The following is a 15,036-nucleotide window of genomic DNA, read 5'->3' on the forward strand; positions in this document are numbered from 1 at the left end:
AATCATATTTTGTGGTGTTGAATAACTAGCTCAACAGCTGATGAAATACAACATACACAAACACACGGACACCCCACACAAAACAGAAAACAAACCAAAACAGAAATGATTACATTCTGATGACTGTGGGCTCTTACCTTAAGGTCTTTGGTTTGTCTGTCAATCAGCATCTGGACATTCAGACTTTCCTCTTTCTGTGCAGCACTTGCTATAACTTGCTGTTCTGCAGCAGACGTCATCTCCGCACGCAGGTTCAACAGAACCTTACTGAGAGCCTTTAAAGCATACGCAATGCATCATCATCCATTAACAGATTATTTGCCCTCTACCATACACATCATTTTGGTAAGCAAACTGCAAAATTGACACAAACAAAAACATCTGACTTTACAATGTGTGTGGTGTAATTATAAATGTATCATTTAAAAGACTTTCTGCAGCCGTAACAGATATCCAAATCATTTAGTCACAAAAACATTATGCTGGGTGAACTCTAAATATTCAGGTGAGGCTTCCACTCCATCACACCGCCAGTGCAGAGAGAAGACAGTCAAGATTTATTTCACAAATTTGGAGTAGGCAGGAATTACGGTACGCAGGGAAAATACCAACTATGAGTGGAAAGCATTTTCTCAGTACGCTGAAACTGAGTGCCAACCACTTTACATGTGTGCACAACTTTCAAAGAAAAACTGGGGGGGGAAAAAAACAACAACCTTTAGCTGTTTCTCTTTCTGGGTGAGCTGTGCCTTCTGTTGTTCCATTAGATTTTTCATGGTGTTACTGGGGGAGCGGACATTAGCCTCCTTCTGGGCCTCCAGTTCAGCTCGAAGATCATTCATCTCCTTCTCCATCTGGGCCATCTGGCTCCTCTGATCCTCATTCTCCGCAGTCAGAGCTTTCACCTGGCTGACATGGCATTCCTCCAACCTGCAACAAATCCCCCATATCAGTTTTAAGACAAGAAATCTGTTAGCTTTGGATACCTTTGGGATTACTTTGCCTCAGTTTGAGAATAATGACTTAAAAAAAATGTGATCAACATGTGTCTGTGGCATTAAAAGGGATTTAGTTATGAGTTTAAAAAAAATATATTGGACTATTGAAAGCAACATTTTTTTCCCCTCTGGGCAGTAGTTAGCATTGTTACTTTACAGCCATAAAGTTAGAAAATTACTGGTTTGAACCACAAGTGGGACCTCTCTGTTTTTGGATGTTCTCCTGGTGACTGGTTTGGATTTCCTCTGAGTAATCCAGCTTCCTTCCACACTTCAAACACATGCATGTTAGATTAACTGGTGATTCTAAATTTCCCATGTATAAGAGACAGACAAAGTGCCCACAGTTACAGACTTTGTTGTTAAATGTGGCTTCTACTCTAAAGTACTTTAAGGTGGTCAGTACAACTTGCCATTTTGATATGAAGTAACGCCAGTGATATAACTGTGTAGGCGTTAGTATTTTAGTCTGCAAGATCAGGACAAAGGAGCTGTGGAATGATGCTTTGTAAACTAAGGAAAGAATCTGTCAGGCACTAATGCAGCTCTGATCCCAGGCTTATAATGATCTCAGCCATTGCATCAACTGTGTGAAAAGCAACATAGCAGCATATCAAGGGTTAACAGGGTCTAATGCCAGTTCTAGGGCGTAGTCTCACACTTCATATCCTTAAACCTGAAAAAAATCTCTACTCTTTTAAATCTTCTAACTCAGTGAGTTTAAATAATATTGAAATACCTAATGTTGATAAGTCAGAGTTTGACACAAGCATAGATATTCTTTTTAATTTCTACAGATAGCATGTCGAATCAAACGTCACAAACTGGGTTGCCCATTAATCAGAAGGTCTGTTGTTCGATCCTTGGCTAATCCAGTGTGCATTTTCAAAGTGTCCTTGGGCAATATTCTGAATCCCAAAACAAAGCTTCTATTGGTATGTGAGTGTGATAAGGAAAATGTCATATGTCTACAATAAGAGCTGTATGAACATGTGAGCAAATGGCTAAAGCTTGTAGTGTTAAAGGCCTTTTGAGAACAAAAGTCTAGAAAAGTTGCATCTTTGTGTGGACGCACCCATAGCTTAAATACTTATAAAATATAACACGGTACTATTCAATACCACCACAGCCTCCAGATATTTGCATCATCACCTCACGAGTCTTAACTGCAGCTGCATTATTGAAGAGGCCCACGCAAGATTAAGGCTGTGCTTATATCTGTTCACAACTGTGAGTTACTCATTTCACTAAAGCATATGACTGCTTTGAAGAATGCCGTAGTGATATCATTTACTCAATAATTTGTGCATCTCACCACCTCTGTTTAAGAAATGTATTGTTAATGTGTGTCTGTGAAGGTTCTCAGTCAGTCAGGTCATCATAGTCTAAGGAGCTTGGAAAGAAAAGCGTCTGGACATCTTTAAGTTTAAACTTAAACTTAACTTGGAAACGTTAACTTAAAGAAGCCCAGATGCTTTTTTCCCAAAAGCCCCTTAGACTATCGTTAATGTATTTTTTGGCTTCCAATTCCACACAGCACATACATTCAGGAAACCTGCTCTTACTACTCTTTTGTTAGAAGTTCTTGTGTGGACAGCTGTCCACTGTATTAATTTGACTCGATGTACCCAGAGGAGAGCAGTGTTTCAAACTACTTTATCATGTGCGTGCACGAGACACACTCAGCACGAGACATTTTTATTGTGTCAAAATGTGACTGAACATCTAAAGCACTGCAGACACAACAGCTCACTATAAAAAGTAACTCAGTAACAGAATTAAGTTCTGCACTCTTCCATTAAAATACCAGCATGACTGAGGGGCAGAAATATGTGAGGCTCAGTTTTAAACAGGCAGAATGAGGACTCAATGTGTTACAAGACACTGGCATGGTCACTGCTTTGAGCCATCACTCTGATAGAGTGTAGACGCATCTATCACAACCACATCAGACACAGTATAACATGTTTTTTTAGCATTAAATTTGTTGCAATTTCCATTAAACTGTGTAGTGCAAATCAAATTTACATCATTAATTCAAGCACCCTCCTTCCAACATGTTGCTCTCTGAAAGAGAAACTCTTACATATGCACTAAGCCAGCCAAACCCTTTCAGTCACAACACTGATGCTGTCCTTCTTCAGTAAATTGAATGTTTTGGTTAAGTATGGGTACACACTTCTGGCAATGCTCATTTTCTTGGATAGTTATGAATGAATCCATTAAAATGAACCCATGTCCACAGCACTGGTGGTCACCCTTTTTGCTGCTTAAACAGCCCTGACCCTTTTGAGGCATGGACTCCGCTAGAGCCCTGAAGGTGTGCTGTTGTATCTAGCACTGGGATGTTAGCAACAGATCATTTAAGTCCTATTAGGCCTCCATGGATCTGACTTGTTTGTCCAGCACATCCCACAGATGAGAACTGGGGAATTTAGAGGCCATGTCAACACCTCAAACTTGTTGTTGTGCTCCTTGTGAGCTACAGTAGCTGGTCTGTTGGACCACACGGGCCAGCCTTCACTCCCCACGTGCATCAGTGAACCTTAGCGTCCATGACCCTGTTGCTGGTTCACCGCTGTTCTTTTTTTGGACCACTTCCTTTATAGATACAAAGCAAATACAAGACCACTGCAGTCTGGGAACACCCTACAAGTGCTGCAGTTTTACTCTGACCCAGTCGTCTAGCCATCACAACTCAAATCCTTATGCTTGCCAATTTTTCCTGCTTCTAACAGATCAACTTTACAGACAAAATGTTCACTTCCTTCCTAATATATATCACCCACTAAAAGGTGCCATGTAGAAGAATTAATCTGTGCTTGTAATGTTATGCCTGTATAGTGAAGCTAATGTAGAAATTGTCTTACAGCTGTTTCTTTGGAAGGGCCACCAGCAAGTGGTTCTTCTGGCTGCAGAAAAAGTCTGATTGCACAGAAGTCTAAAACATCCTTCAACTTCCTGGATAAATGACTCCAGTAAACTCTTTCCTGTTGCATTTATGGTCTTGATTGATAGATTTAAGCCATACTGAATACAGTAGGATATTTATTTTATAAATTATGTTTCTCATTAAAGTAATTAAGAAGGATAAAACAGGCTCTGCTTGCACAAGGTGCTATTATTTGAATGTGCAGTGAACCAAGATAATAAAAGCAAAAATGTACATCTTGTGCCTTCACGTGGGACTTCCCTAACAAATGGGCAACCAATATGAGTAGCTACATCCATGAAGTACTTAAATATTTACTTTACAGACTACATTAAGGAAACATTAAGCATTCCGATGCTGCTTTAATATAACTTTTAGTCGCAAACACTGGGTTAAAAAACTGAAATAAACACACATTTAAAAAAAACAAAAAAACCAACTAAAAGTGATAATCACTTTGACGTCTCGCCAGCGTGTCTCTTAGCCTCTGTTTCCATGGTAGCTTTCAGTCGCTCCAGCTCAGCAGTGGTCACTTTCAGCTTCTCAGTGAGAGAGCAAAGTGAAATGTCTTGCTCGGCCACTGTTTGCTCTAGCTCAGCCAGACGCTCCACGTGTTTGGAGGTTGGTACCCTTAAGGTGGGCTTTTTCATCAACTCCTGGACAGAGAGAGAATTAAACAGAAGCCTTATAAGCTCAAAGACTCTTAGAGACATGTTTTTCTCTGCTGGTCTTTCTTTATACAAATACAGCACATCCTTTGTTGATTATCTTTTGTTACGTTGGGAAAATTGGTGTGAAATACATCCAGTTATTTGTGGAAATACACTTCAAGAAATGAATCTGAATGCCTTATCTGGTCTGCAGTGGTCTAACGTTCTTGTGAGCCTTACATCAAAGATCAAAATCTACAAAAACAGAACAAAAAAGTTCTGAAACAAGGGCACCAGTACCATCGCTGTCTGTCTGAAGCGATCCAGCGAGGTGTCTGTGTGCAAGTCCAGCTTCTCGTGCAACATCTTCATCTCCTCCTGATGTCTCTTTATCAGTTCCTCTTGGTCCTGGTATCAACACCATTGAGGACAATTAAACAAATAAATGGTTAAAAAAGAAAACATGTTTAAACTGTTGTGATGGTGCCTTAAATGAAGTAAATAACTGAAATACTTCATGTATAGAGTTAACCAGTGATATTTACCCTGTTTAAGATCTGCGATTTTAATTTTTTCACCTGTTGAAGATTCTATAACACTGCAATTAATCACTAATAAAATCTTACTGACTTGCTAATGATTCTCCTCAGCCCATAGAAAAGAAATCAACATCAGAGACTTGCTGTGCTTAAAATCACTGCACAGCCAATATTTCATCTTATATCACTGTACCTGTCTAGCTTGAGCCAGCTGGTTCTGGTATTTCTTTATTATATCCTCTTTTTTGTCAAGTCGATCCTGCAGGTCTTTGATGGTCTGGTGAGCCAGCTTGAGGGCAGACTGTCTGTCTGACTGCCCCTCTTCATGTTTGGCAAGGTCGGCTAGCAGCCGTTCTCTGTCGGCAGCAGCTGGGAGCCGCAGACGCAGCTCGTTGATTACTTTATCCCTTGACACGATGTTCTGTTCTGCCTTCCACAGAGCTGCTTCCCTCTCTTTCAATTTCTGCATATGTACAAATGAACAAATTAAAACAATAATAAATAAAAAATAATATTGCTATATACTTATAGGGACTGCTGAGTATGTGAACAGGGACAAAATACTGTGCCTTGTCCAAACTTCTGCACGTGGCCTGTGTCTCCAAAATGGTGCGGACATGCTCTCTGATTTTTCCCAAGGTAAACTCTAACTGACGAGCAAGAGGTAGACTTGGGTCTGGTAGCCATCCTTTACCTTCATCAAGCTTACAACAGACAAAAATAGAGTAATTACCTTTGCAATAGCATGTTAAAGAAACTAATTACATGTAAAATTGCACATTAAATAATCAAAAACTGGACTGCCAGTGCTGCCCCTCAGCCTCCTAGTAGATACACTTATGGTATCAATTCGAAAATCTTAGGTGACATCTTTCAAGTTATCATGTACACAAGATTTTAAGATAACTTGACCTCTCACCATGAGGTCAAGATCACCAATATTCATCTGAGACTTTAAGGAAACGCATGAACTTGTTCTATATCACTTTGCCTCATTCTCGCATGATGGATGTCCACCATGCCCGGTCCATCAGCCTTTTACAGTTGAGGATTAAAAATGGAAAAAGCTGGAAATCCAGCTGGTTTTGTTTTCAGTGTTTTCTTTTTTTTTTAATTAGTTAAACAATGGTTTACCTTTTCTGCATTGCTCAGAATTTCATCCTGATGCTTCTCATAATAGTCCAGCTGACGCTCCATCTCCACCTCTCGCTGATCCCATGCAAGCTGGCATTCTTCGTGAAGCTTTATACAGTAATGAGAAGATATTACTGCATTACCCCGAAGTGCTTATGCACCTAAAACCTCATTAATAAGTTTCCTAAATATGTATTCACAAAAAATCTCCACTCATTGCAGTTTAATCAGCCCACAATCATTTCAATTTCTGTGTAACTCTCATGTGTGGATTGCACAACACTGGACATTATATTTCTTCATTTCCACTTAATACTGTACAGCTGCTGTTATTGTGTGTGTATATATATATATATATATATATATATATATATATATATATTTCTTCATACATTCTTATATATTTCTATACTGTGTATTTGTGTATTGTGTATTTTGTTGTACAGTTATTTTATTTTCAACTTTAATTTATATATTTTATTCCTTCCTAGTTAAATTTACCCTTTTTAATTTTCATATTTATTTCCTATCTTATTCATAGCCTTTTTTTTTTCTTTATGTCACGAGCAGTTGTGTAAGCATTTCACTGCATATCATACTGTGTGTGACAAATAAAATTTGAATTTTATAGTGATTGAGAAATGAGCAAATTTGGGTGTGTGTAAGAATAAATTTTTCGCTCACAGTCTTTTGCTGAACAATATCCTCTTCCAGTGAGTGGATGGTTTGTTCCTGTTCCTTTACAAGGTTCCAGAGATATTTTATCTCCTCCTTCTGGACCACCAGCTCCCTGCCTTTCCTGAGCTCCTGCAGGCGAGTTTCCTCCATCTTTTTGTGCCACTCAGTGACCTGGTTTAAGTCATAGACAGTGTGGTTTTTGGCAACTGTCAAAACAAGACAAGATGTGATCTCAAGAATATTACTCCCCACTAACCTTCTGGGCCCCTTTCACATCCTTTAGGGTTGAGACGAGCTCTTCCAGCCCTTGCAGCTTTAATTCCAGCTCCTCTGCCCTTCCCTCCACTCTCTTGCTCTCCTGCTCTGCCCTCTTTTTCTCCTCTTGAGCTTTTGCTCGGTCCTCCTGGAGGCTCAGCATGGTCAAAGAGAACTTTTCCTGCTGAGGAAGTGGCAACGCACCTGCAAACTGCCTACGGAGCGACTGGATAGTCTGCCGTAGGTGCTTCGAGCGGTTTCTGCCCTCTTGGCGAGCGAGAAACAGAGTACGCTCACTTGCATCGAGCCGCTGTTCAGCTCGCAGCTTGTAGGCCTCCAACTGCTGGATGTGATTGGTGGCAGCCTCAAGTTTTCCCAAAGCATCTGACTCACTGAGCTGCAGAGCCACAATGTGCTGGTGAAGCTTTGCAATGAGGGCCTTCTCGTCTGACTGCGACTGAGTGAAAAACAAAGCATGATTTCTCTTTGATTTTTGTCTCGCAGACATGTGAGAATTTAACAAACCACTGACATTTGTTCCACTTTTTTGTTGAAAGCAAAGATCTGAAAATCTATACAAATCACCATAAAAAGTTGGAATGATTGATTTCAAAGTATCTCTCACTGTCAAATGGCAACAAACAGAAAGTGCAGTAAAGGACCTGCTTGAGAAAGTTCTTTTATCAACACAGTCATCAGGTTAAACAACGTAAACTCAAGTAAAGAAGCTGAAAGCAAAACCAAGTTACCTGGTAGTCCAATATTTGCCTCCTCAAAGTTTCCACTTCTTTTTCGTTGCTTTTTTGTTTGGCCTGTAGAGCAGACACCTGTGTCACAGCCACATCAGAGACCTCCTGAAGCCTGCCAAAGGGAAAAAAGCATAGAAATTGCAACATAACATGTTTTATGTTTTGTTTTTAAAATAAAATAATGAATCCCTTTAAATACCAACATTACAGCTGCGTATTAGTTTAGGTGTTTTTTAATTTTTGTTAATGATCTGGTATTTTATAGTGAAACACTGTGATCATTGTCTTTAATTATTGATGAATGGATAAATGGTGGTAGTGGTATCAATCAATACTAAACAATCATAAAAATCAAACTTGCTTGTAATATTTTGAACCCCCCCTGACAAGGACAAGCTTATCTTTGATAGGATCCTGATGCTTGATCTTGAATACAATGCTGTGACCTCAAAACCTATGCTTCTATAAATCCACCCCCCTCCCCCTCCACACACACACGGGATGATTGTGATTGCAGTGCTTATCAAAACTTAGAGCACACAATAGAGAGCAAAAAACAAAACAAAAACAAAAATCAATCTAAGGCATAGTCGCTGTCAGACGCACTTAGAAACCTCATTGCGAAGCTCAGCCTCTGCCTTCTCCAGCTCTGCAATCTTGGCTCTGTCTGCATCGCTCGCAGCTTTGCTCACGCTGCTTGCCAGCTCATCTCTCAGCTCCCGCTCAAGCCTTTGGGCCTCCACATTCATCTTAGTCAACTAAAGAGAAACAGAAGTAAGACTTCTTGATAAGAGTCATATAAATTCTTTTTTGAACACCCACAACCTGATAGAGACTGACAAGCGAGATATATCGCAAAGGTTGTGAACTAAAATGTTAAGATAATGAAATAAAAAATTATTTTTGAGCAGGTTCTGGATAGCATAAAAATGCAAATCCAGTCCAATCAAAATGAATTCACTTCTCTCACTGTAACATTATGTGTCAGGTAAACCAAATAGCCTTTTAGATATGTTAAAAGATGGTCATGGTGATGGCTGGGAAAACAACACATTTCATGTGCCACAGAAAAACATATCTGTCTATTTCCTTGGTCTCATACTTCCACAAACTTGGATTCCAGTTCCACATTGCGCTCCTCCACCTGCTTAAGTGAGTTCTTCACGTACTCATACATTTTGTGGGCATGCTCAGCTCTCTGCCTCTCATTCAGCTCCTTCATCTCTAAAGTGGTGATTCGTCTTGCAGCAGATATCATCTCATTGTTGAGTGATGCCTTTTCTGCCTTATCCATCTCATTTTCTTCTCCTGATAATAAAACAATAAACAGTGTGGAATGATAATTTAACACACACAATATATTAAATACAAATATAAAGATTATATGCAAAATTTACTTAAATGACGTTAAACTGTGGCATTGTATACAGATAAGGACAAAATTATTAGCCAAAAATTTCCTGAGTGCGTTTTTTAACAGAGCAATCAATCTTCGACATAGAAATTCTTATCATACTAATTTTATTTAGAAAGCACAAGTTACTTCTGTTGGCACACGATAACAGAATGATTTCAGAACAAACAAAAATGACCAAGGTCAAATATTATTAGTTATTTGAAAAACTGACTGCTGTGACTTTGTAGTGCTCAAAGCATGTAAAACCACGTTAAAACTGAGGGTTATCTTCCAGGCAGAAAAACCTCAGGAAGGTTTTGACTAGGCACGTGCAAAAAACAACACTCCCAAAACAAAAACAACCACTTTAAACTTGAGCGTTTACGAGTGTTAAGAACTGGAACGATAACTATTATCAAGAAATTCATGCTGCTGAGTGACTGCTGCTCGTCAAACACATTTCATTGCAATGTTGACCCTGTGCTAACTTGCATATGACAAATAAAACTGAAAATTGAAACTGAAATTCAAGGAAGAGCCACACGGTGCAGAGTGACCCTGGCAGAGGTACAAAGTGAAAGATTTCAAAGACTCTGGAAAGAAAACTAATGAGAAATGTGCCTGAAGATTCAAAAGAACTGCCAAGACACTAGTGAATGAGTTAGAAAGAGTTAGGAATTGTAGTGTCAAAGAAGACAATCACTAGAACCATGCACAGGAATGAATTGAATGTTGAAGCATGCTATAGGCAACCTGGAGAAAGATTCTGTGTACTTGACGCTCATCAGATGAGATTAAAAACAGACCGTTAAAACATAGTTTGGAAAAAGAATGGAGAAGCATACAACCTAAAGAATACCACAGTAAAACATGGTGGTGAGAGTATTATGCTGTTAAGATGTTTCAGTACGCCTGGAACTGGGAATCTCGTCAAGGTGGAAGGAATCAGGAAGAAGGAAGGATACGTGAAGAATCTGGAGAAAAACTTTAAGCAGCAGCAAAACTGGGTCTAGATCATCGTTTTGTCTTCTAGCATGACAAACACCCAAAACATGGTCAAGAACTATGTCCAGAAGACCAAAGTGAATGTTATTGAATGGCCTGCACAAAGCCCTGACATAAATCTCTTTGACAAACTGTGGGGTGAACTGAGGATTTGCAAAACTTCAAGCAGTTATCCAGCAAAAATGATACACAACTGTCTACGAGCATTGTTTCATACCAATTTGCTTTCAGATATGAAATTCAAAAATGTGATTGTTATACAATTTACCCACCCCTACACTGTTTATGTTGAAGGTGGGAGTCAGTTTTTAATGTTGCAGCCGGGCCAACACTCACATCATTATATGATGAATTTTACCCAACCTCCTCATTGTTGAGACAGGAATGCAATGACCCCACTAGCTATGGCTCAGATCCAATGAGCACTAAATGTATTCAAGCTGTCTTACAACACTGCATGCAGGACAATACAGTAGATAAAAGCTCAGGAAGAAAGCAGTAGACATAAATAACTGTAATTTTTGGCCCTGTGGGAAGCCTGTGCCCTTGGTTTATTCCAGCGGTTTTACCACAGCCCAGTGAATGTTTTCATGGCGGAAACTTCAGCTTGTAAAAGCCTTCATAGACTGTGATACCTTGTTGTGAATCCAAGAATGCTGGAACATCTTTTATTCTAACTTCAAAATATTTATATTGAACTACAAGATGTTCCCTTAAACCTCTTTATGGACAAGAATAGGATCAAATTTATAAAAACTGAGGTTGAACCAAAATTCTTTCAGACCAATTTATTTCAGATATGCAGTTCAGATGTGATTCTTGATTCTTCTACCCACCCCACCCACCATTGTTTTTGTTGAAGGTGGGAATCAGTTTTTAATGTTGTACTTGTGGCCAACACTCACATCATTATATGATGAATTTTGTTACAAACAAAACTGTTTGTAATGATCAATATCCTTAGTTTACCTGTTGAAGGGATGTTCTCCCATCTTTGCTCTAAAGTATTAAGTTTCTCCTTCGTGATCTCCAGTTCTTTATTCATGGCAGAGATTTGTTCTCGGAGAGACTCATTCTCACTCTGAGAGGAAAAGAAAAAAAGATTAATAAAGTGTTATCATTAGTCAAGAACACAACATGAGATGTGGGACAAACCTGGTCAGGAAATGTTTTTTTTAATACCTCCAAATGTTCTAAGTTGGTGGTTCTTTGTATGAGGTGGCTGTCTCTCTGTAGCATGTTTCTGTATTTGACTGTTAGCTCTGTGTACTGTTTGTTAGCCTTCTCCAGGTCTGATGAGGGCACACTATCATCCAAAGCTTTCTGTAGTGCTGCTATTTTATATGCAGCCATTTCCTAAAGACCAAATAAAAGGCAATGACGTTAGAAAGGTGCTGAATGAACATACAGTAGTGCTAAAAACACAACTTTTTGCTACACTCTCTCTGATAGAAATGTTCACAATATTTCATAAATTATTTTCTGTTATTTAAAGAAAACTTTGAGTGAGAAACTTTTATGTAAAATGTTTTATATAGTCTCACCTAGTTGCGATAAAAGACAATAGATAAGAATCGGTTTCCCCCCCAAGGCTTTTGGTGGGATTTAGCTTCTTGGTACCTTGTATCTCTGAAGGTAACCTATCCTCTGAGTGACCGAAACCTGCATCTGGCTGCTCTCATCTCTCAGCTTGCCGTTTTCCTTGCGGAGGTGCTGTTCTTGTTCCAGCAGGGTTGTGTAGCGTCGCGCCAGTTTCTTCTCATTAACTTTGAGCACTGTCAGCTTACGAATTGCTTCACTCAGCTGTCTTCTGATGTCCTCTGGATCCTTCTGAAGTGTGTCCAGCAGATCCTGATAGATAAGGTGAATAATTGCTCTTAATAAAACTGACACCAGAAGGAAAAAGAAGCACAGCAAAATTCTACCCTGATATTTTATATTTGTACATCTCAAATTTGTAAAAATGTCAAAACATAGTTATTTAATCACTTAAGAGCTGCTGGTCGACTTGCTGATATTGCACACTACACACCAGAACAAGTTGTCTGTTCCCCTAATGTGCATTTTATGTTTATTGAGTTAAAGGAAAATATTCCAGTAATTTGTCTGAGACACATTTAGTTCCATGTTATCAGCCTTTAACAGTGAATCATCGTAAACCATATGTCTATGTGAGTGAATGAGAGCCACATTGAAAGTGTTTGCAAAATAAACACAGTGCATCTTGTAGCATTTAAGTATTATTAACCTTTTAAAGCTGACTTACACTGAACTCTTTGATTTTAACGTCATCCACCTGCTTTTGTTTGTCCAGCCTGTTCTTCATCTCTGTGAATGTCTCCTTCTCCTTCTGCCACTTTGCCTTCTCACTGAGAAAAACACAGGAAAATATTTGAGATTCTTACATGTAAATAAATCACCCACAATGCGCAAAACCTTTCATGATAACCCACCTCAGGTACTCTTTGTAGAGAAGTCCCTGTTGATGGCTAATAACAGAAAATTTCTCCTTGTATTCTTCCAGAGCACCTGCAAGTTTCTGCATTTTTTCCTCCTTGTTTTTGAGCTCCTAAATGATTATGATCAATTTATTTAGATTTTACTTGAAACAATTAGTTTATAGTTCTTCCCAACCTTATTATTGGAAGACAGCGACACTAACCTGAAGGAGTCGAACGGCGTACTCATTCAGGGAACTGATGACTTCAGTGCTGCTGGGCTCCAGGCCCTCGGGAAGGGTCAGAGGTCTGAGGACGACTCCATTACTGCCAGACTTCCTGAGCAACTCCAACTCACTTTCAAGTTGGCATATCTAACAGGCACAGATAATTAAAAAAAAATCACAAGCAAAACCTGGCTATTAAACGTTGTGTTGTTTATCAAAAAGTTCCTGCATTTGTCTCTAGATTCAAAGTATTATTTAGCACAGTTTGGGACAATACGGCATGGATTGCTTGATTACTGAATGTGAGGAGGCCATTGTAATGTACCACAAACATAAGGTAACAAAACATTATTGAGACTAAAGGCAGTAATACATAGATGATTAAAATAACACTACACTACTTGTGAAAAAAATTATCAGACAAAGGAATAAATAATGAAAAAGAATAATCAACAAAAAGAGAAAATCTTATTTGAAAATAAAACTGGAGAAATGGCAGAGGAGTTCTGTAAAGGAGGCTTCCCCATTTTAAACAAAATTGTTACTGTCTGTGTTCTGGATAATGTGGCTTTTGTTAAGTGTTATTTGTAAGAAAGTTTTATCATTTTGAAAATTGAAACTGAATGCATGCTGAACAGTTGAGACAGAAGTTTGTTTACCTCGTTTCTCTCATTATATGAAACAGAAGTAGCAGATATCAAAAACAGGCGACTGACCAGGCCAAAAAAAAAGGAAAAAAATATCTTCTAGACATGTTAATGACTCTCCGCCATGGAGCCCATGCCAGGCATGCAGCTATCTTCATAAATCTTTATATTTCAGTGGTTACAAACTTTTACATAAGAAAATAATTTTTTTGGATTTGGAGAAGAAACACGCAACCATTACCACTGGGATTTGGGCTTCCATAACTAGAGTTTAATACATGCTTGGCTTTGAGAAAGTTGAGAAATCATACCGCTTTGTTTTCTTGCCAAAGACAGAAATATGGCCAAATAAAGCTGCCAGTCCACCACATTATTAATTTGTGTAATTAACTTAAATCATATTAATCTACCTTTTCTTTGGCTCTGGCAAGCTGACTCAAGCTGTCGGTTGCCTCCTCACGAGCTGATTTTAGCTCCTGCCTCAGTTCTTCATTTCTCCCCACCAGCTGGTGTATTTGGGACTTGAAGTGTGGGGCTGACTCAGACTGGCCACCCATGCCACTGACATCTAAAGCCTGTAGGAGAATGAGTAAAGTTTACTGCCACCCCCAAAAAACCCCAGCTATTCTCAAATCCTCGATGCAACAGTTGTAGAGGATAAAAATACATTTATGCCACTATCCAAGATTGATTTTCATGTGTTTGGTGTGTGCTAGCATCTGCTACTTCCTTGCTGATTGGTATGTTGCATGGCTTTCTTGCCTTTTTCTTTGAAGCTAACCACATTTGTTTATCAGGTTGCTATGAGGCAAACCCTGTGTTTCATCAAATGACAAGGTCAACGGTAAAATGCAGACGAGTGACAAAGTCCATAGTTTTCAGCTTATCTACGTGTAAAGGCATGATGTAAAGTGAGCCCGTGTGAAACACGTTGAAAAACACTATCTATTAATCAAATGTCGTCTTAAACTAAGCACTGTTTCACATCAGTTTTCATGCATACTTACATTGGCCAACCTTTCCAGATTAGGAACAGAAACAGCCTCTTGATTAATCCTCATTGCTTGAAGGACATCTTTCAGAGCAGCCTCCAGATCTTTTTTCACCTTTGAAAGTTCTTCCACTAAGAGTTCATGCACAGGAATGAATAACAATGGGGAAGCAGTACCCCAGAGATAAATCATTCAGATAAAAATGTTTTAAATACACTATATTGCCAAAAGTAATCGCTTGTCTGCCTTCACACACACACACACACACACACACACACACACACACACACACACACACACACACACACACACACACACACACACACACAAATGAACTTGAGTGGGATCTCATTCTTAATCCAAAGGGTTTAATGTGATGTCTTTGCAGCTGTAAGA

The 15,036-nt window shown here is 39.0% G+C and overlaps 1 protein-coding gene across 9 annotated transcripts in view; it reads right to left on the reverse strand.

Annotated features, from left to right (window-relative positions):
• cep290 (centrosomal protein 290) overlaps positions 1-15,036 on the reverse strand; it is a 40,697-nt gene that overhangs the window by 12,156 nt on the left and 13,505 nt on the right. For 5 of the 9 annotated variants that reach the window (XM_085462628.1, XM_085462627.1, XM_085462626.1 and 2 more), the window contains 20 exons: positions 14,656-14,771; positions 14,059-14,223; positions 12,999-13,148; positions 12,790-12,905; positions 12,603-12,705; positions 11,957-12,187; positions 11,492-11,692; positions 11,306-11,417; positions 9,038-9,243; positions 8,542-8,693; positions 7,936-8,047; positions 7,188-7,643; positions 6,938-7,102; positions 6,254-6,361; positions 5,689-5,823; positions 5,313-5,582; positions 4,881-4,988; positions 4,387-4,586; positions 717-930; positions 138-275 (listed from right to left, as the gene is read on the reverse strand). In XM_085462628.1, coding sequence (XP_085318754.1) covers positions 138-275; positions 717-930; positions 4,387-4,586; positions 4,881-4,988; positions 5,313-5,582; positions 5,689-5,823; positions 6,254-6,361; positions 6,938-7,102; positions 7,188-7,643; positions 7,936-8,047; positions 8,542-8,693; positions 9,038-9,243; positions 11,306-11,417; positions 11,492-11,692; positions 11,957-12,187; positions 12,603-12,705; positions 12,790-12,905; positions 12,999-13,148; positions 14,059-14,223; positions 14,656-14,771 — 3,458 coding nt within the window. The remainder of the gene's footprint in view (positions 1-137; positions 276-716; positions 931-4,386; positions 4,587-4,880; positions 4,989-5,312; positions 5,583-5,688; positions 5,824-6,253; positions 6,362-6,937; positions 7,103-7,187; positions 7,644-7,935; positions 8,048-8,541; positions 8,694-9,037; positions 9,244-11,305; positions 11,418-11,491; positions 11,693-11,956; positions 12,188-12,602; positions 12,706-12,789; positions 12,906-12,998; positions 13,149-14,058; positions 14,224-14,655; positions 14,772-15,036) is intronic. The other 4 variants (XM_085462631.1, XM_085462630.1, XM_085462629.1 and 1 more) reach the window with 1 other exon arrangement.

Source organism: Copadichromis virginalis, linkage group LG7 (assembly GCF_057382275.1).
Source record: "Copadichromis virginalis isolate Kocher_CV1m ecotype Utaka linkage group LG7, C_Virginalis_male_GT1.1, whole genome shotgun sequence".
NCBI lineage: Eukaryota > Metazoa > Chordata > Actinopteri > Cichliformes > Cichlidae > Copadichromis > Copadichromis virginalis.